General features: G+C 43.0%; 1 protein-coding gene across 1 annotated transcript in view; it reads left to right on the top strand.

Moving 5' to 3' along the window:
• LOC138357098 (rifampicin phosphotransferase-like) overlaps window positions 1–21,096 on the top strand; it is a 40,907-nt gene that overhangs the window by 16,740 nt on the left and 3,071 nt on the right. Inside the window, exons 13-31 of the mRNA XM_069313653.1 lie at window positions 555–716; window positions 2,339–2,486; window positions 3,592–3,709; window positions 4,255–4,406; window positions 5,533–5,660; window positions 5,772–5,949; window positions 6,927–7,094; window positions 7,670–7,804; window positions 8,287–8,371; window positions 9,551–9,639; window positions 11,768–11,923; window positions 12,267–12,326; window positions 13,270–13,370; window positions 13,971–14,078; window positions 17,377–17,496; window positions 17,962–18,040; window positions 18,325–18,459; window positions 18,725–18,827; window positions 20,492–20,566. Of these exons, the coding sequence (XP_069169754.1) occupies window positions 555–716; window positions 2,339–2,486; window positions 3,592–3,709; window positions 4,255–4,406; window positions 5,533–5,660; window positions 5,772–5,949; window positions 6,927–7,094; window positions 7,670–7,804; window positions 8,287–8,371; window positions 9,551–9,639; window positions 11,768–11,923; window positions 12,267–12,326; window positions 13,270–13,370; window positions 13,971–14,078; window positions 17,377–17,496; window positions 17,962–18,040; window positions 18,325–18,459; window positions 18,725–18,827; window positions 20,492–20,566 (2,300 nt within the window). The remainder of the gene's footprint in view (window positions 1–554; window positions 717–2,338; window positions 2,487–3,591; window positions 3,710–4,254; window positions 4,407–5,532; window positions 5,661–5,771; window positions 5,950–6,926; window positions 7,095–7,669; window positions 7,805–8,286; window positions 8,372–9,550; window positions 9,640–11,767; window positions 11,924–12,266; window positions 12,327–13,269; window positions 13,371–13,970; window positions 14,079–17,376; window positions 17,497–17,961; window positions 18,041–18,324; window positions 18,460–18,724; window positions 18,828–20,491; window positions 20,567–21,096) is intronic.

The raw sequence follows: 21,096 nt of genomic DNA, 5'->3' as shown, positions 1-21,096 counted from the left end.
CGTGTGCCCACACCCACACTCCTCCAGGTGAGCCCATGACACCTGTGCCTGCTCCCACACACCTCCAGGTGAGCCCCTGACACGTGTGCCCACACCCACACTCCTCCAGGTGAGCCCCTGACACGTGGGCCTGCTCCCACACGCCTCCAGGTGAGCCCCTAACACGTGTGCCCACACCCACACTCCACCAGGTGAGCCCATGGCACTCATATCTGCATGCTCTTGTGTGTATAATTAAGACCTCTCAGTCTTCCACGTGAGTCCTTGATGAGACAGTTAATCAACTACAAAGTCAACTACATAATCAACTACAAAGTCAACTACATAATCAACTACAAAGGGAATATTGGAACAAAAAAATAATAAAGGCGAGAAATACAAAGCACAGGACAGTTGTGCTTTGTATTTTCTTTGTATTAGCCCCGCTGTAACTGTGCGAGAAGCACAGTTACAGCGGGGCTGTAACTGTGCTTAGAAAGTTTTACCACATTGTATATATAAGTATAAATGGCGCCAAGAGGACTTAGCTCAGGTTCATTGTGTGTTCGGGTCAGACTGGCTGTAAGGTCGTCGGGGTGTGAAGAGGACGGGGAGGAGACGTCAGCGGCGGGTCAGAACGCCACCGTGTTGGGGGTGAAGGGCGTCCCTCAGGTCCTGTCCGCCATCTCCCGCTGCTGGGCCTCCATGTTTGCCTTCAATAGCGTCGAGTACCGCAGGTGGGTGGCAACAGATACTCCGAGGCTATGGGTCCCCCTTCTTCCAGCCAGAGGTGGTACTCCTTTCCCTTTATATATATACAGTATATACATATATATGATAGTGTCAGACCACGGAGGAAAATTGAAACAGGAATTTTCTTAAGTACTTTCGTATATTAATACATCTTCAGAAGGAGTGACTATGTATTGATATATGAAAGTACGTAAGGAAATTCCTGTTTTAATTTTCCTCCGTGGTCTGACACTGTCACAGGTTTTCTTTTATACATGTCTCATTGAATATGACAGCATATTCCGTATTAACTATTTTCTGGTATAGGGCTTCTATCCCTCTTCCTAATGCTCTTGCATCAAGGTTCAGCTGGAAGAGAAGTTCACCAAATTTCATGTCTGTCCGTTTTCAAGTTGAAGAAAAAGAAGTGAATATCTGTATTATATTACTGTTATATATTAATAATATTAATATATTAACTGTATTGTAACTTATTATAAAATTGCACAACGTTTCGAACCTACATGGTTCAAGTGATAAGAAAATACTTGTTGTTTTTTTAGATTTAACTACGCAGAACGAAATGTCCATGTAGCACCGGCTATGGTGAGCCCGTGCATAAAAAAAAGAATACAAATCGCGTTAGATTCATACCAGTACGGGGTCAGGTGAAAAAAAAAGTAGAAAGGCAAGGGGAAAATATGGATCGAAGCACATACAATGATTAATTAGTTGTAATAGACCTATAATGTTGAGCAGTGTCTTCTGTGTTGGCATCTTATCTTGAGATGAGATCTTGAGATGATTCCGGGCTTTAGTGCCCCCGCGGCCCGGTCCTCGACCAGGCCTCCACCCCCAGGAAGCAGCCCGTGACAGTTGACTAACACCCAGGTACCTATTTTACTGCTAGGTAACAGGGGCATAGGGTGAAAGAAACTCTGCCCATTGTTTCTCGCCGGCGCCCGGAATCGAACCCGGGATCACAGGATCACGCGTACAGTGTGCTGTCCGCTCGGCCGACCGGCTCCTTACCTTACCTTGAGGTTACCTTGAGGTGCTTCCGGGGCTTAGCGTCCCCGCGGCCCGGTCGTCGACCAGGCCTCCTCGTTGCTGGACTGATCAACCAGGCTGTTGGACGCGGCTGCTCGCAGCCTGACGTATGTGTCACAGCCTGGTTGATCAGGCTCCCTCATCGTTATGTTCCGGTCTTGTTCTTGAGATGTCGCTAACCACAAGAGAGCCGGTCGGCCGAGCGGACAGCACGCTGGACCTGGGTGTTAGTCAGCTGTCACGGGCTGCTTCCTGGGGGTGGAGGCCTGGTCGAGGACCGGGCCGCGGGGACACTAAAGCCCCGAAATCATCTCAAGATAACCTCAAGATAACCTTGTGCCTGTGTACTCACCTAGTTGTGTTTGCGGGGGTTGAGCTCTGGCTCTTTGGTCCCGCCTTTCAACCGTCAATCAACAGGTGCACAGATTCCTGAGCCTACTGGGCTCTATCATATCTACACTTGAAACTGTGTATGGAGTCAGCCTCCACCACATCACTTCCTAATGTATTCCATTTGTCAACCACTCTGACACTAAAAAAGTTCTTTCTAATATCTGTGTGTGTGTGTGTGTGTCAGACAGCGTGGCCAGGGCGTGGAGGCGGGGATGGGCGTGGTGGTGCAGCAGATGGTGGAGGCAGAGGTCGCCGGCGTCATGTTCACTGTTGATCCTGTCACTGCTAGTCCCGCCCACATCACCCTCACTGCTAACTACGGCCTCGGAGAGGTCAGGCTCACTTCCTACCTCTCCTGACTTCACTTTCCTTTCCACGTCAACTTCCTGACTTCCACCTCTCCTGACTTCACTTTCCTTTCCACGTCACCTTCCTGACTTCCACCTCTCCTGACTTCACTATCCTTTCCACGTCAACTTCCTGACTTCACTATCCTTTCCACGTCAACTTCCTGTCTTCCACCTCTCCTGACTTCACTATCCTTTCCACGTCAACTTCCTGTCTTCCACCTCTCCTGACTTCACTATCCTTTCCACGTCAACTTCCTGACTTCCACCTCTCCTGACTTCACTTTCCTTTCCACGTCAACTTCCTTCTCTCTTTACACACAGAGATCATACTAACGTGATGCATCAAATGAACAAATCCACAAGGGCCGTGACGAGGATTCGAACCTGCGTTCGGGAGCATCCCAGACACTGCCTTAATCGACTAAGCTTAGAACTTCGGTTTCTACTCTTTTAACCCTGTCGTAGCTCAGTCGATTAAGGCAGCATCTGGGATGCTCCCGGACGCAGGTTCGAATCCTCGTCACGGCCCTTGTGGATTTGTTCCGTCTCTCTTCTTCTTCTTGAAGTACTTCCTCCTCGAGTCTCCAGTTCCTCCTTCTCCTGTTTCATCTTTATGTTGCTTCTTTTATTACTTCTTCCTCCTTCTGCTCCTATACTTCCTATAGTCGTTTTCCTCCTCCTATTCCGTCTCTTCCTCCTCCTATGCTGTCTCTTCCTCCTCCTATTCTGTCTCTTCCTCCTCCCATTCCGTCTCTTCCTCCTCTTATTCCGTCTCTTCCTCATCTTAATCAACTGAGTTCTTATTTTTTTGTCTCCTCTGCCTCTTCTTATGTTCCCAACTTTTAAATAGCAATTACATCATTTATTATATTAATTGTAATAATAGGACTGAAAGTAGTTTTTCCCTCAATGTAACTGAATTACTTCCATTGGAAGTTACTTCTTGAGAACTCCATCACACTTAACACAGCTTTGTGAGACAATTACTAAGATTAACAACAACTTGTAGTTAAAAAAAGAGCATGAGTTGCCATAAGCAAGTGTGACGTAACAAGTCGTAGAGCGTGACCTAGCGTGACCTCCTCAGAGCGTGGTGTCGGCGACAGCGGAGCCCGACACGCTAGTGGTCCGTCGCAGTTGGCGCGACCGCCTCACCCTTGCTTCCAGCACCCTAGGCGCTAAGAACACCAAGTGTGTCATGAAGGGTGAGTACCAAGTGTGTCATGAAGGGTGAGTACCAAGTGTGTCATGAAGGGTGAGTACCAAGTGTGTCATGAAGGGTGAGTACCAAGTGTGCCATGTAGGGTGAGTACCAAGTGTGTCATGAAGGGTGAGTATACTTCACTAAATACACTTTTATGTCACGGGATGAACATTTGAAGAAGGTGACCGCCTGCTGAAGGAAAAAGGGAAGTATGTTGACCAGACCACACACTAGAAAGTGAAGGGACGACGACGTTTCGGTCTGTCCTGGACCATTCTCAAGTCGATTGTGAGAATGGTCTTGAGTCCACAATCGTCTTGAGGTCCAGGACGGACCGAAACGTCGTCGTCCCCTCACTTTCTAGTGTTTCAGCCACGTTATTGTGACTCCTCGTCTGTAAAAGTGAAGTAGTTACGGTGGACTTGGAGGCGTAGCGTAGACAGGTGCCACAAGCAATTGTGACAAATACTTCACCATAAAGAAGCTACTGGATAAGAATATAGGTGAAGATGGACGCTATGTATTAAGACTTGTATGTGTCCACAGCGGAGGGAGGGACTACACATGTGGAGGTAGGAGAGAAGGAGCGGACGAAGCAGTGCCTTAGTGACACCATGGCCCTCCGCTTGGCCCGTCTGGCACTCTATCTCCACCAGGCCTTCTCCAGCCCCAGGGACATTGAGTTCGCGCTCTCACAAGTGAGCTCACAGCATTTTTGTTCTTGAATATGTATTTAATTACAAATTTGTACAGTAAACAATATTGTTATATTGTATTTTAGTCATAATATTCAAGTTTATTATTTTAGTTATAATAAATTATAACTTATTATTATAATAGATTAGGGCTCTAGGGGCCCTAATCTCCGATTATCAGAGAACTAATCTCACACTTTACACTAAACTAAAATGAACTATAAAGTTTTTCTTCAAAGCATTTTACACTAAATATTTTGGTGATCAAAGGCAAGAATGTTTCTTTATTATTATTATTATTATTATTATTATTATTATTATTATTATTGTTATTATTATTATTATTATTATTATTGTTATTATTATTATTATTATTATTATTATTATTATTATTATTATTATTATTATTATTGTTATTATTATTATTATTATTATTGTTATTATTATTATTATTATTATTATTATTATTATTATTATTATTATTATTATTATTAAACCCAAAATTTACCAATGCAATTTGCCTTTAAAATTATTAATGAATATTTTCAGCTTGGTTTGCAGCAGTACAGTATATGGTGGGGGGGAAGGGGTTATAGGTCAAGGTCATAGATATGAGACTGGTTAATATAGTTTTTTTTCTTTATTTTGATGTGTAGTCTATCGTATAGGAGGTCACCGCTATATAAGGTCAGCTAAGATTATATAAAACAAGTTCTGCAGTTAAAATCCAACAAAATAAGTGAAGAGAAAATGTGAATTTAAAAGAGGAATCAATTTGATATTTAGATTTTTTTATTTTTGAATGAATGTAATTTTCTTCAACAATGTTGGAGGTACAGACGTCCAGCGCACTACACGGGTTTGTGTGGCATCACACCACGACCTCTGGATATGTGTTCGTTAGACGGACACTGTACACGTGCTAGATGGAGACCTCCGAACACGTGCTGGAGACCTCCGGACACATGTTGGAGACCTCCGGACACGTGCTGGAGAACACTTCAACACAAACACACGCACACACACACATCGCTGAACCACTAAACTATCGTATGTTATGCTGTCTTAATTATATAGAGTAACAAGAGGTGAGAGGTTTAAGTAAGAGAGCGGTTGTGACCCCACACAGAAGCGGGTGTACCTGCTGCAGGCTCGGCCCATCACCACCCTCCACGCCTGGCCGGACTACCACCTCACCCACGAGCAAGACTCAGCCGTCCTCACCGACCATGACCTACTCACCAAGGCCAACACCGGGTCAGTCACACCTGCCTCCTCATAGCAGTCGTGTTGTCACTAGAATGATTACAACCTACATATTGAAGGTAGTGAGTTTTGGAACTTAATAAAACTTGGAGTCTCCGTCAGGGAGGTGTTCCCAGAGAGCACCACGCCCCTGACAGTGTCCCTGCTGCCACCGGCCCTGGACCTGGCCTTCCAGATGGACCTGCATCGCAGCCATTGGTGGCCCTTCTTCACGCCAGAGCCCTACCATATCCGCCTCTGTCCCACCTACTACAACCATGTCTTCCTCAACATGCTGGAGGTAGGTGGCTTGCTTCACACTCCCCTCTCTCTCACCCTGTGTGTGATACTTTCTCTCACCCTGTGTGTGTGACACCACTTTCTCTCACCCTGTGTGTGACACTTTCTCTCACCCTGTGTGTGACACTTTCTTTCATCCTGTGTGTGACACTTTCTTTCATCCTGTGTGTGACACTTTCTCTCACCCTGTGTGTGACACTTTCTTTCACCCTGTGTGTGACACTTTCTTTCACCCTGTGTGTGACACTTTCTCTCACCCTGTGTGTGACACTTTCTTTCACCCTGTGTGTGACACTTTCTCTCACCCTGTGTGTGACACTTTCTCTCATCCTGTGTGTGACAACACTTTCTCTCACCCTGTATGACACTTTCTCTCACCCTGTGTGTGACACCACTTTCTCTCATCCTGTGTGTGACAACACTTTCTCTCACCCTGTGTCACAACCACTCACTTTTAACACTTTACTAAAGTTTTGCTGGATCATCTCAGCTATTTCTTTTAATATATTATTGGCTAAATTCAAACATCTTTGTTTCAACTATATTTTTGCTAAAAATATAGTTGATATATTAATAAATATACAAATAATATATATATTGTATATATTTTATGTGTGTGTACTCACCTATTTGTGTTTGGGGGGGGTTGAGCTTTGGCTCTTTGGTCCCGCCTCTCAACTGTCAGTCAACTGGTGTACATACTTATCAACTGGGTGCCAAGTCATGTGGGAATAATAGGAAATGACATTGCAGACGAAGCTGCAGGTGTACAGACTCCTGAGCCTACTGGGCTCTATCATATCTACATTTAAAACTGTGTCAGCCTCCACCACATCACTGCCTAATGCATTTGTATGTGTGTGTGTGTGTGTGTGTGTGTGTGTGTGTGTGTGTGTGTGTGTGTGTGTGTGTGTGTGTGTGTGTGTGTGTGTGTGTGTATGTGTGTGTGTGTGTGTGTGTGTGTGTACCAATCAACAGATGCAGTACCGGGACAACGAGGAACGGATCACGCCCACCAACCGAGCCATTGACCTGGCGGTCTACGGCCATGACGTCACTACTGATCAATATATTCAGTGGGGTCTAGAACGATTCGGTCTTGCGCCCACCTTTACTAAGTGGATCTTCCTCGCGCTGTTGGTGTATGTGAGTACCTCTATGTCCACTCCTGTAGCTCTACACCCACTCCTGTACCTCTACACCCACTCCTGTACCTCTACACCCATTCCTGTACCTCTACACCCACTCCTGTACCTCTACACCCACTCCTGTACCTCTACACCCACTCCTGTACCTCTACACCCACTCCTGTACCTCTACACCCACTCCTGTACCTCTACACCCACTCCCTGTACCTATACACCCACTCCCTGTTAGGTGTTAGGCTCTTTAATACATCATTTTGTATTATACTACATTAATACATCATTTTTGCGACGTTGTGACACCTGGAGAGGACAGGCTGGATACACAACATTATGGTAGACTAAATGTGTGGTGGGGAAGAATAAGAGTGAAGGTTGTGTCCCGCAGGACAAGGCCCAACCACTTGGGCTGGACGGTAGAGCGACGGTCTCGCTTCATGCAGGTCGGCGTTCAATCCCCGACCGTCCAAATGGTTGGGCACCATTCCTTCCCCCCCGTCCCATCCCAAATCCTCATCCTGACCTTTTCCTAGTGCTATATAGTCGTAATGACTTGGCGCCTTCCCTTCCCCGCAGGACAAGGTGAGGAACTCCCGCCGGGTGAAGGTGGCCAAGCAGAAGTTTGGTGACTATGACCTCGGGTGCTCGTGGGGCGACTCTGCTCTCCTCCTCTACCAGGAGATCACCCGCCGCCTCCCAGATCTCATATTGGTAGGTCCTCTGCTGGTGCAACCTGTGCTCTCCCACAAGACAGCACATATATGACTTATTGCTTATAGTCACTATTTGGCTTATAAATAAGTATATATGTGACATATTTTAAGCAATTTTTTTTAAAGCACTAACTTTTTCTCTCAGTTTTATTAAACAATAGAGATGTTATACAAAATTTTACAATATCCTGAGTTACTTTACAATTTATTTAAATATTTTAGTTTTGTTTTATTATTTTTATAAAACTGTAATATCAGTATAGGAATAGGTTCAGTACTAATTGTCACATATGCACTTATTCATTAGCAAGATATTGACTATAAGCAAGTGCGAGAACGGGTTGGCTCTTCTTACCGGCTCTAGTTCACGCTCTTGCTGTATCCTGTTACTGGATGCATACTTGACTGTAATATTTGCCTCAGTTATGAGTGATAATTGTCTTTAACGTTATGACTGATGTGTTAACTGTGTTTTCACAGGTGAGCACCACACACATCTACACCAGTAAAGTCAGCTCCGGCAGCCAGTGTATCGCCTTCCTCCTCCTGGCCGATGGCAAGCAGGGTGAGTGACAATAAATTAGTATGTCACATATGCACTTATTTAAACTAAATAAAATGCGAGAACGAGTTGGTGAGTGAGCCTCACGCTGCTTTAAGGCAACACCCGACAACTTCCTCATCCTTACACACATTGATGAAGATTAAGCCACCCAAAAGGTGGCACGGGCATGAATAGCCCGTAAGTGGTGGCCCTTTTGAGCCATTACCAGTATCAAGAGATCTGTGGAGGTGCGACTGCACCCTGCATGACGGGAGATGTCTCCCGTGCCCTTACACACATCTCGTCACCCTTAAAAAACTCCAGCCATCCTATCAGATCACTCTGATATGTTTAGTTGCTTTAAAACAGAATGTCCTCACCCTACCTAGGTCCCTTCTGCAGGATTCCCGGTTATCTAAATTATTTGTGTAATGTCAGTTTTTTAAAGTTTTCCCAAGTTGGTCGGTTTTAAGTTTATTGTCAATATATTTCTTTATTTCTTTCTTTATTTATTTATATACAAGACGGTACATTGGGGGTTTGACAGAGAATATAGAAATTAAGTTGAATTTACATTCTTGTAAAGCCACTAGCACGCATAGCGTTTCTGGCAAATCCTTAAACTATTGGATATTCTGAATATTCTGGATATTTTATGGATAATAAACTGGATATACTTCCTCCGGATCCCTTAACTTACTTGTGTGCCTAGCTCTACATTAACTATCCTTGAGCGGTGTTGTTGATTCCCTGAGTAGCTTAACAGACCCATAATATGTTCTGAATGTATACAGACCTTCGGCCAGATTCACGAAAGCACTTACGCAAGCACTTAGGAACGTGTACATCTTTCCTCAATCTTTGACGGCTTTGGTTACATTTATTAAACAGTTTACAAGCATGAAAACTTCGCTTTCAACTGTTGTTATTGTTATAAACAGCCTCCTGGTGCTTCGGAGCTCATTAACTGTTCAATAATTGTAAACAAAGTCGCCAAAGATTGAGAAAAGATGTACAGCTTCGTAAGTGTTTGCGTAACTGCTTCATGAATCTAGACCCTTGAGGTCACCCTAGCACTTGTCACCCTAGTGTGACGGTTTTGGTGGGAGGGTTAACCTATGTACATAATTTAGAGAGTATGTTAAGGTGTAATATTGTGGGGGGTAGATAGGTGTCAGTAACTGGCGGCCATTGTTACAGAGTTGACGGATGAGAACACGTCGGACATGGCGGCGCTGCTGTCCTCCTGCACCGGCGTCGAGTCTGCTGACGTCCCCACTGCTCTCAAGGTCTCTAGTTCACTCTCAAGGTCTCTAGTTCACTCTCAAGGTCTCTAGTTCACTCTCAAGGTCTCTAGTTCACTCTCAAGGTCTCTAGTTCACTCTCAAGGTCTCTAGTTCACTCTCAAGGTCTCTAGTTCACTCTCAAGGTCTCTAGCTCACTCTCAAGGTCTCTATCACTACTAACTCTAGCTCACTCTCAAGGTCTCTATCACCACTAACTCTAGCTCACTCTCAAGGTCTCTATCACCACTAACTCTAGCTCACTCTCAAGGTCTCTGTCACCACTAACTCTAGCTCACTCTCAAGGTCTCTATCACCACTAACTCTAGCTCACTCTCAAGGTCTCTATCACCACTAACTCTAGCTCACTCTCAAGGTCTCTAACACCACTAACTCTAGCTCACTCTCAAGGTCTCTATCACCACTAACTCTAGCTCACTCTCAAGGTCTCTATCACCACTAACTCTAGCTCACTCTCAAGGTCTCTATCACCACTAACTCTAGCTCACTCTCAAGGTCTCTATCACCACTAACTCTAGCTCACTCTCAAGGTCTCTATCACCACTAACTCTAGCTCACTCTCAAGGTCTCTCCCGGCTAGGATGCTACCTAGGATGCTAGACAGGATGCTATCTGTCATCCTAGCTCATTACAGAGCAATATGAGTTAGTATGAGCCATCTTATGTCACCGTAGGTCATATCTGTCAGCATATGACCACCAATATACACCATATATTGGAGTATGGTGGTCACCATACACCAGTATACATACAAACCAACTTATGCACTTAAAGTTTATCGTACAAACTGAGGTCAAGCAGCGTCATTATATGCCAGTCAATGTATCCATAGTAGTACACGGGTTATCATAGGTCATTATAATTCATCTTAGGTCATCGAAGTGACCTGTTAGCTTAGGTCACAACATATCATAACAGGTCAACATACACACAGAAATTACAATAGCATGATGCATCAAATGAACAAATCCACAAAGGCCGTGACGAGGATTCGAACCTAATTTACCAAGTAAATTCAGTAGAATTTCTGGTTGCATTTCTTATACCATGTCGTAGCTCAGTCGATTAAGGCAGCGTCTGGGATGCTCTCGGACGTAGGTTCGAATCCTCGTCACGGCCCTTGTAGATTTGTTCAGGTCAACATAGTTAACCTAAGTTGTCAGAGGTATTATTGGACCATTCCCAGTTATAATGGATCTTAAGTTCCATGTTCAGTGAAGACAACTAATTTTGATTTCACAATAAGTAATACTAATCATTGTGCAGGCGATGAGTCACAATAACGTGGCTGAAGTATGTTGACCAGACCACACACTAGAAGTTGAAGAGACGACGTTTCGGTCCGTCCTGGACCATTTCTGACGTTTCGGACCGTCCTGAATCGACTTGAGAATGGTCCAGGACGGTCCGAAACGTCGTCGTCCCTTCAACTTCTAGTGTGTGGTCTGGTCAACACTAATCATTGTGATTCAAACTGATTAATAATAAGTGATAATTAAACAAAATGTTCTTCGTGAGTTAATGTCAGTTTACAATAATTAATACGAATGGGTATAAGTCCAGAGCAGTCATAATGACTTATGATAAGCCAATCCCAAGCACAATAGACCCCAAAATGATTATAATAGTTCGAGGATAGATGATGAGACTAGGTTAATTAAGGGGGTTCAGGCAAAGTTAGCGATATAAGAAGATGCTGTATACCTGCAGATGTTACGGGCTATTCATGCCCATGCCACCTCTTGGGTGGCTTAATCTTTATCAATCATGAATCACCTGCAGGTGTTAGGGGATCACTATAGCCCGTGCTACGTGGACACGTCGTTCCGAGTAGCTGTTGTTGTTATAGATGCAGCTACTCGGAACAAGTTCTAAGTAGCACGGGCTATGGTGAGCCCGTAACTTACCTGGCACAGGAGCGGTGCAAGTAGCACAGGTTATGGTGAGCCCGTAACTTACCTGGCACAGGAGCGGTGCTGTGTGTGTCTGTAGACACGTGTCCGAGTAGCTAATTGATGCTTGATAAAGATTAGGCCACCCAAAAGGTGGCATGGGCATGAATAACCCGTAATCGAGTAGCTAAATTTAAAAGAAGAACAACAATAACCTGCAGGTGATGGCGCGGGTGATCGCTCAAAACGAGGAGGCGGAGGAGTTCCTGGGGATGACCTCAGACGAGGGCGAGGTGTGGCTCGAGTCCCACCCAGGCACCGTCGGCCACACCTACAGGAACTTCATTGCCAGACACGGACATCGCTGCATCAAAGAGGTCAGTGAAGCACAGCTACGGTCACGTAGGTGCTCCTAGTTCATTCATACGTCGTTTACCCCATGCAGGATAAACATACACCAAATAATTTAATCTTTCACATTAATCACACACACAGATCACACTAACGTGATGCATCAAATGAACAAATTCGAACAGGTTCGAATCCTCGTACAGCCCTTGTGGATTTGTTCATTTCACATTAATGTTCTTAGATAATTACTTAGATACTTAAGGCCTCAAGGCATGTAGTAGCTGCAATTAATTGCTAAAGACATACGTTGCTCTAGTAAGACGAGGCTAAGAGCAAGAGGACACTAACATGCTTGTGGGTCTTCCACAGTTCGACCTAAGTTCTCTCTCCTGGGGCCTGGACTCCAGTCCTCTGGTACACACGCTGCAGGTGAGTACCACTCCACCCGGGTTATGGAGGGGGAGGCCCTGCTGGGGCGGAGAACCATGTTGTTACGTGTGTGTGTGTGTGTGTCTGTGTGTGGGTAGGGAAGGTAGCTCCTTAGTACAGTCTTGGGTATCAGATATAACACAACTGACTCTTTATATCTACTTTTAAAGTTCAACTTCCGTGTTCTTTATTCGTTCACTGAGGGGAATATTTGCGTCAGTGCACGAGTGCACGTCTGTGTGGCATATTTGTGTATTTGAGTTTCCAGTTGTGTCCTCTAGTAATACTTCCCTTCATCTAGAGCAGTCTGTCCTTCTCCGTGTATCTCAATAGCTTGTATGCCGTAGCTCTATGTTCCCTGGATCTTCTTCCTTCCAGAATATTTGTTTGTTACAGTCTTCGAATCCTCTTCGCTAAGGTCTCGTACTTACGGTATAAGACTTGTGACAAATCTTTAATTTTTTGTGAAAAACAGTTTTGTTTAAATTTTACTAGAGCTTGTTTACGCAGCTCTGGTGTCACATGTTTCAGAGTTGGTTTAACATTGGATATGAAAAGCTTTCTGAAGGTTGCTGCCTCTGGTATTGACTGTGGAGAGAAATGCATTCTTGTTACATTGATGTAGAATTGAGATGGTGGCGTGAGGGGGGGGGACGGAAGAAGAGATGTAGATTGAGAAACAGTAACCGCTGGTAAGAATTTAGGGACAACAAAAGACATAAAGGAAATGTATATATTTATCTCTCAGAATGTTTGGTAATATGTTTATTGTTTGTGATGTGTGTCTATGTATGTATTAACACGATGTACTGAACGGGGTGAGAATAGCTTGAGCTACCTCATCCCTTTGTGTGTATTTTACCTCAATAAACTTATTTCAATTTCAATTTCAATTTCAAAAAGACATAAACATGGAAAGGGTGAATAAGATTGTGTGCTACAGGCGATGGTTCGTCACCCCACCAGTTACACCAGCACTAAAGAGGTCATCACCACAGACGAGGCACTCCAACACCTCCAGAGTGCCATCTCCTCCCAGACCAGGTGAGTTACTCCAACACGGGTGCCAAGTGTCGAGGGCCTCAATCTCCAATAAGTCCCGGCGCCATTAACCGGGTGAGATGGTTACTGCATAAGTCCATCCAATATCCACATCTCACAGCATGATCAGTCATACATGGAATCAAATAATGCATAATGTGAGTCTACTTAACTAGCCTGCACTTTGAATAAAGATTGATTGATAGATGAAGATTAAGCCACCAAAAGGTGGCACGGGCATGAATAGCCCGTAAATGGTGGCCCTTTTGAGCCATTACCAGTATCAATAGATGATACTGGAGATCTGTGAAGGTGCGACTGCACCCTGCGTGACGGGAGATGTCTCCTGTTTGAATAAAGCACGAGGATATCTTCTAATATCCGTGAGTGAATGAAATAGTTACAAAGTTAAAAAAATCTATTGTTATTTGGTCTAAAATCATTGACGAGTAAATGTCAAAATGGGTTTTGACACCGTGTTTTATAACAGAGATTAAACTGTATTGAAATTTTCTGAATGCGATTTACGTACACCTATATATAGTTCTTCTGACTAGAACTTATTAAAAAAAATTCTGACTATGTTCTACCCCCCACTGCCAGACGTGCGTTGCAGTTCGTGCTGCCAATATGCCGGGAAAGTGTCGCACAGCGCGAGGCCACCAAGTCCCTCTTAATCAAGGTGGTAGACGGGTTCAGGAAGGCTTACAGGTAACTTACAAAGTCTTACATTCAAGAAAATGATTAATTACAAAATATTTCTTATATAAGTACTGTACAACACCTGAATGTATATATATATTTTTTTACAAAATATTTTGTTGATTATATGTATAATATGTTGACTCTACACAAAAGCTGTTCCCTGTCTCATGCTGTTGACTCTACACAAAAGCTGTCCCCTGTCTCATGCTGTTGACCCTACACAAAAGCTGTTCCCTGTCTCATGCTGTTGACCCTACACAAAAGCTGTTCCCTGTCTCATGCTGTTGACCCTACACAAAAGCTGTTCCCTGTCTCATGCTGTTGACCCTACACAAAAGCTGTTCCCTGTCTCATGCTGTTGACCCTACACAAAAGCTGTTCCCTGTCTCATGCTGTTGACCCTACACAAAAGCTGTTCCCTGTCTCATGCTGTTGACCCTACACAAAAGCTGTTCCCTGTCTCATGCTGTTGACCCTACACAAAAGCTGTTCCCTGTCTCATGCTGTTGACCCTACACAAAAGCTGTTCCCTGTCTCATGCTGTTGACCCTACACAAAAGCTGTTCCCTGTCTCATGCTGTTGACCCGACACAACAGCTGTTCCCTGTCTCATGCTGTTGACCCTACACAAAAGCTGTTCCCTGTCTCATGCTGTTGACCCTACACAAAAGCTGTTCCCTGTCTCATGCTGTTGACCACACACAAAAGCTGTTCCCTGTCTCATGCTGTTGACCACACACAAAAGCTGTTCCCTGTCTCATACTGTTGACCACACACAAAAGCTGTTCCCTGTCTCATACTGTTGACCACACACAAAAGCTGTTCCCTGTCTCATGCTGTTGACCACACACACAAAATCTGTTCCCTGTCTCATGCTGTTGACCACACACAAAAGCTGTTCCCTGTCTCATGCTGTTGACCACACACAAAAGCTGTTCCCTGTCTCATGCTGTTGACCACACACAAAAGCTGTTCCCTGTCTCATACTGTTGACCACACACAAAAGCTGTTCCCTGTCTCATACTGTTGACCACACACAAAAGCTGTTCCCTGTCTCATGCTGTTGACCACACACAAAAGCTGTTCCCTGTCTCATGCTGTTGACCACACACAAAAGCTGTTCCCTGTCTCATGCTGTTGACCACACACAAAAGCTGTTCCCTGTCTCATGCTGTTGACCACACACAAAAGCTGTTCCCTGTCTCATGCTGTTGACCCTACACAAAAGCTGTCCACATCTCGGGCTCTCAAACCGCACAAAAGTTGTGTCGTCTTAAATTAATTGATTGAGAATTAAGTTGGAAAGAAGTGAACATGTCAACAGGTGAATAAGACACTGAAAACAATCTGAAATTTATATGAAAGAAGCACCAGAAGTATTATAAATAGCTTAATATGAAAGAAGTATCAGGAGTATAATATATAGTTTGATATGAAAGAAGTATCAGGAGTATAATATATAGTTTGATATGAAAGAAGTATCAGGAGTATAATATATTGTTTGATATGAAAGAAGTATGATAAGTATTATCAAAGTATTCAGCACAACTCTCACAAAATATGTGAAAGAAAGAAAATCCAGAAAGGTGAAATTTGTGTATTGCCAAACTCAAAAAAAAATATGATTCTTTTTAACTGATTATTTTGTAAATTCAGCAATGAACGTTATGTAACAGTATGAAGAGTTAATAAATTATTGCTTATCAACAGATTTAAATGAAACATGATTTTGCAGGCGAAGAGTCACAATAACGTAGCTAAAGTAAGTTGACCAGACCACACACTAGAAGGTGAAGGGACGACGACGTTTCGGTCCGTCCTGGACCATTCTCAAGTCGATTGTGACTTGAGTGTCACTTGAGACAACTTGACACTTGAGACAATCGACTTGAGAATGGTCCAGGACGGACCGAAACGTCGTCGTCCCTTCACTTTCTAGTGTGTGGTCTGGTCAACATGATTTTACTAAAATAATGAGCATAATGTTATTTTTATTTGTTTAAGCATGGAATTTTGTTACTGTGTTATCTAGGGATGACTTCAAATGTGTAGCTATTTGACTTTAGTGTATTAATTATACAAAAATTAGTATGTCACTCATGTATTATAAGCATGTTAAATAATCAAGAATAGCTTTCCTGTAGGTGTAGTACACGATAATGGTGAGACGTTATAAGCCGAGAAAAGGCCTACAAGGTGATATTGTTTTCTTAAATTTTTGTACAAGAGTGTTGGAAGGTGTCAACTCAAGACTTGTTTCAGTATCACTGGAGATTATTGAAGCCATCTTTGTTGATGACATATTTTTTTATTTTACATTCGTTCTACGGAACAATGCTCATTGGGCCTAAAATATATAATTTTATTGAAGTCGAAATCTTTTAAGTTTGAGAACGTTGGTGAATTTGTTTAGAGAGAAGAGGAAGTGTTACCCATACAAAACATATGTTTATAGCAGCAAGTGACACCCATAGGCATGTACACTCAGAGAAGTTTAACTTGTGTTGACGTTAATATCTCTCCCACTGTTTTTTTTTTATTATTATTTTCTACCACAGACGTGGCCACACATTAACAATGCTAACCAGCATATATACATTTTCTTCTGTCCTCCATGGACAGGGTGAAAGATTTGTCAAACATACAGTTCAGAGATTTATTGAACAACCACAGAAGGTGATCGTAGTGCTTTTAAAATGTTAGGCTAAGCTACATACGTAAATACATAGATACATAGATTTATGAATGCTCACTCACTGTTGACAGGCCTTGAATGATCAATGGCACCGTTAAGAATTTCTTGGTTTGTTTCTTTGCTTCGCCAGCTATATCATTCTCTATCTTTAGTTGTCATTCCCTCTTAGAACTGACATTTTCATTCCTAGCCTAACTAGTCGGTTATATGTTTTGTTCCGTTGATTTCTTTGTATTCTGTTCATTATATAACTTGTTTTTGTATCCTAAAATTACCTGTTAACCCAAGGGCTCAAGTTTTATGTGGCAGTTTCACTTAGAAAATTATTATGAACTTGGTGTATTTGTGTGTGTGCGCGCAAAATGCGTGTATATGCGTGCACGTGAGTGTGTGGATATGAAATCACGAAACTCAGCTCCTTCGCAATTCTCAGGAGGAAATGTAGATGTTTATCTCTCAGAATGTTCGGTAATATGTTTATTGTTTGTGATGTGTCTATGTATGTATTAACACGATGTACTGAACGGGGTGAGAATAGCTTGAGCTACCTCATCCATTTGTGTGTATTTTACATCAATAAACTTATTTCAATTTCAATTTCAATTTCAGGAAGTTGGGCGAACTTCTGGTGGGTGAAGGTCGTCTACCGTCGCCTGACCTCGTCTTCTACTTGACCCACGCCGAGCTGGGTGACCTGGTCACCCACCCAGCCCCCTCCCTCCTAGCCAAGTAGGTCAGCCAGCGCCCTCTGACTCACAAGACCTCGGTCTTCGTAACCATATATGTCTTGTCAGAGTTTCTACCTCACAGCAACCTAATTAGCTGTCAAGTTACCATCAAAAGTTAACAATGTTTTATTCAGTAACAAAGTTAGCGCGATGTTAGGCTTCACGTCTAGAAATGTCGAATATAAAACTGCAAAAGTAATCATTTCATTTGTCTACTCAACAATTTTTTTTTTTTAGCATTTTGTTTATATTCAACATTTCTAGATGTGAAGCCTAAGATTGCGCTAACTTTGTTTACTCTTATTCTCACCCTGTTCAGGGTTGTAGTAGTACTGGTGGTAGCACTTTAATGGTAGTAGCAGCAGTAGTGGTAGTATCACTAGTAATAGTAGTAGCAATTGAAGTAGTACCAGTACTGATTTTGATCAGTACCAGTACTGATTTTGACCCCAGCATCTTCCCTCAGGGCCGTACGCCGCCAGCATCTTCACACCAGCCTGGACACCCTCAAGTTTCCTGAGATTAGTGTTGGTGTTCCTCGACCTGTGAGTATACTCACCTTGGTGTATTCACCTAGTGTATTTGCACCTTGGTGTATTCACCTAGTGTATTTGCTGCGGGTGGAGGGGGGGAGCATGGCTCTTGAACCCGACTTTTTTTTTTTTTTTTTTTTTTGAGATATATACAAGAGTTGTTACATTCTTGTACAGCCACTAGTACGCGTAGCGTTTCGGGCAGGTCCCTGGAATACGATCCCCGCCGCGAAGAATCGTTTAAACTTCTCGACTTCATAAACATATCGCAAATAAACATTGCTCTTTCCTGTCAGATGACCCCAGAGACCCCAGATGAAACAGAGGTCACGGGTTCAGGTCAAGTCATCATTGGGACGCCAGTATGCCACGGAATGGTGACCTCTGTGGCCAGGGTGGTGACCTCCCTCAGCGATGCACCAACCATACAGGTCAGCTCGAGTCCATGATTTGCAATGATAGAGGAAGCCTTGATATATTCAGAGATTAGAAACTACAGTACTGTAATATTATTGTATCACTCACGAAATGGTGTGTTAACACAGCCACTAGATGCCGTATATAAGTTAAGCTAGCACGCTGGATGATATTACGGCCTATTCATGCCCGTGCCATTTCTTGGGTGGCTTAATCTTTATCAATCAATCACTGGATGATACTAAAGTTAATGTGTGTGATGTGTGACGTGGTGGACAGAGCGGGGACATCCTGGTGACCGTGAGTACTGATGTAGGCTGGACACCATACTTCCCACTCCTGGCGGGGGTCGTCACCGAAATTGGAGGACTCATCTCCCACGGTAAATCCTCCTGCGATTTTTTGTATTTTACTAATTTCTAACTCAGGAAATTGAAATTGAAATATGTTTATTGAGGTAAAATACACACAGACATGAGGTAGCTCAAGCTATTCTCACCTCGTTCAGTACAACGTGTTCATACATATATAGACACACATCACAAGTAATAAACATATTACCGAACATTCTGAGAGATAAACATATACATTTCTTACAAACTAAGGAGTGTGATTATAATGTGTATCTTAACTTTTAAGCCCATTTCCTAGTTGTTTTACCTGCTTTTTTGTATGGATAATTTAAACATAAATATTAATGATATACAGAATTTGTATTGTAAACTTTTTTATTTGTGTTTGTATTGGAAATTAAAATGTATAAACTAGCGATTTGTTTATCACACTTAATTGAATATTTATTCTTGACGATAGCCTAATCTGCAGTACAGCGGCTGTACTGCAATTGATATGGATAATTATTCATATAATGCTGCATATTGGAATTAGGTTATTTCTATAATATTTTACATAATGTATTTTAAACAATATCCACTGGGCTCGGATTAAAAAAATTTGTTCCTTCTAAATAATTCTTTTCCACTACAGCTTACAGGATGAGTATGGGGTGCACAATAAACTACCACTCACAGGATGAGTATGGGGTGCACAATAAACTACCACTCACAGGATGAGTATGGGGTGTACAATAAACTACCACTCACAGGATGAGTATGGGGTGCACAATAAACTACCGCTCACAGGATAAGTATGGGGTGCACAATAAACTACCACTCACAGGATGAATATGGGGTGCACAATAAACTACCACTCACAGGATGAGTATGGGGTGCACAATAAACTACCACTCACAGGATGAGTATGGGGTGTACAATAAACTACCACTCACAGGATGAGTATGGGGTGCACAATAAACTACCACTCACAGGATGAGTATGGGGTGCACAATAAACTACCACTCACAGGATGAGTATGGGGTACACAATAAACTATCACTCACAGGATGAGTATGGGGTGCACAATAAACTACCGCTCACAGGATGAGTATGGGGTACACAATAAACTACCACTCACAGGATGAGTATGGGGTGTACAATAAACTACCACTCACAGGATGAGTATGGGGTGCACAATAAACTACCACTCACAGGATGAGTATGGGGTGCACAATAAACTACCACTCACAGGATGAGTATGGGGTACACAATAAACTACCACTCACAGGATGAGTATGGGGTGCACAGTAAACTACCACTTACAGGATGAGTATGGGGAGGGAGTGCACAACCCATTCAACTGTCCAGGAAATTACCCATGGCTCAGTACATAAAATGGGTAAATTAAGTGCCACGTCTTACGGGCTATTCATGCCCGTGTCACCTCTTGAGTGGCTTAATAGATGGAAACCCAGCCGAACAATACACAATTCCACGATGAAATACAAACAAGAATTCTCCTCCCCCTCAAAAAAATACCTTTTAACAGAGCATCAAAACATGTGTGGAAGCATCGGAGTGTGTATTTAATCTTCATCAATCATTCCATTCACCTGGGGTCTAGGAGACTCGAACAGCGGACCCCACGTGTGCGAGGCCGAAGCTCACACACACACACATGGATTTTTCCTTTTTACTTTCATTATTACAGGAGCGGTGGTGGCCAGGGAGTACGGTCTGCCATGTGTGGTGGGTGTTGCCCGCGTCACCTCACTTATCCACTCAGGTAATAATAGGATATTTCTCATAATAATTGTTCGTCTTTTACTTTTCTTTTATCTCTGCAAAGTGTGAGGTTCAGCTCTTGGGCCCTGTCATGGGTGCTCTTTCATTATAGAGGTATGCAGTCCATCAGTCTGATTTTTTCATCCCTGTCTTACCTTTTAGTTATTCCTTCGTTGAATTGTATTACATAAACTCTGTAGGATTTTCCTTCCTTGAAACCTCGTAGATTTTTTTATTTGTAACTTCTTTTTCAATGTTGTGTTAGTTCATATGTTATCTCATCAGTACTATGCAAGGCCTACATGTCGGTTATAGAGGTCGGTAGTGAGAGTTTAAGTGTTCATGAAGTTAACATATATCTGTCCATATTGCAGGCGATGAGTCACAATAACGTGGCTGAAGTATGTTGACCAGACCACACACTAGAAGTTGAAGGGACGACGACGTTTCGGTCCGTCCTGGACCATTCTCAAGTCGATTGTGAGAATGTCGACAATCGACTTGAGAATAGTCCAGGACGGACCGAAACGT

Source organism: Procambarus clarkii, chromosome 76 (genome assembly GCF_040958095.1).
Source record: "Procambarus clarkii isolate CNS0578487 chromosome 76, FALCON_Pclarkii_2.0, whole genome shotgun sequence".
In the NCBI taxonomy this organism is placed as follows: domain Eukaryota; kingdom Metazoa; phylum Arthropoda; class Malacostraca; order Decapoda; family Cambaridae; genus Procambarus; species Procambarus clarkii.
Note: the sequence above shows the minus strand (reverse complement) of the source record. Positions and strands in the feature narration are given on the sequence as shown.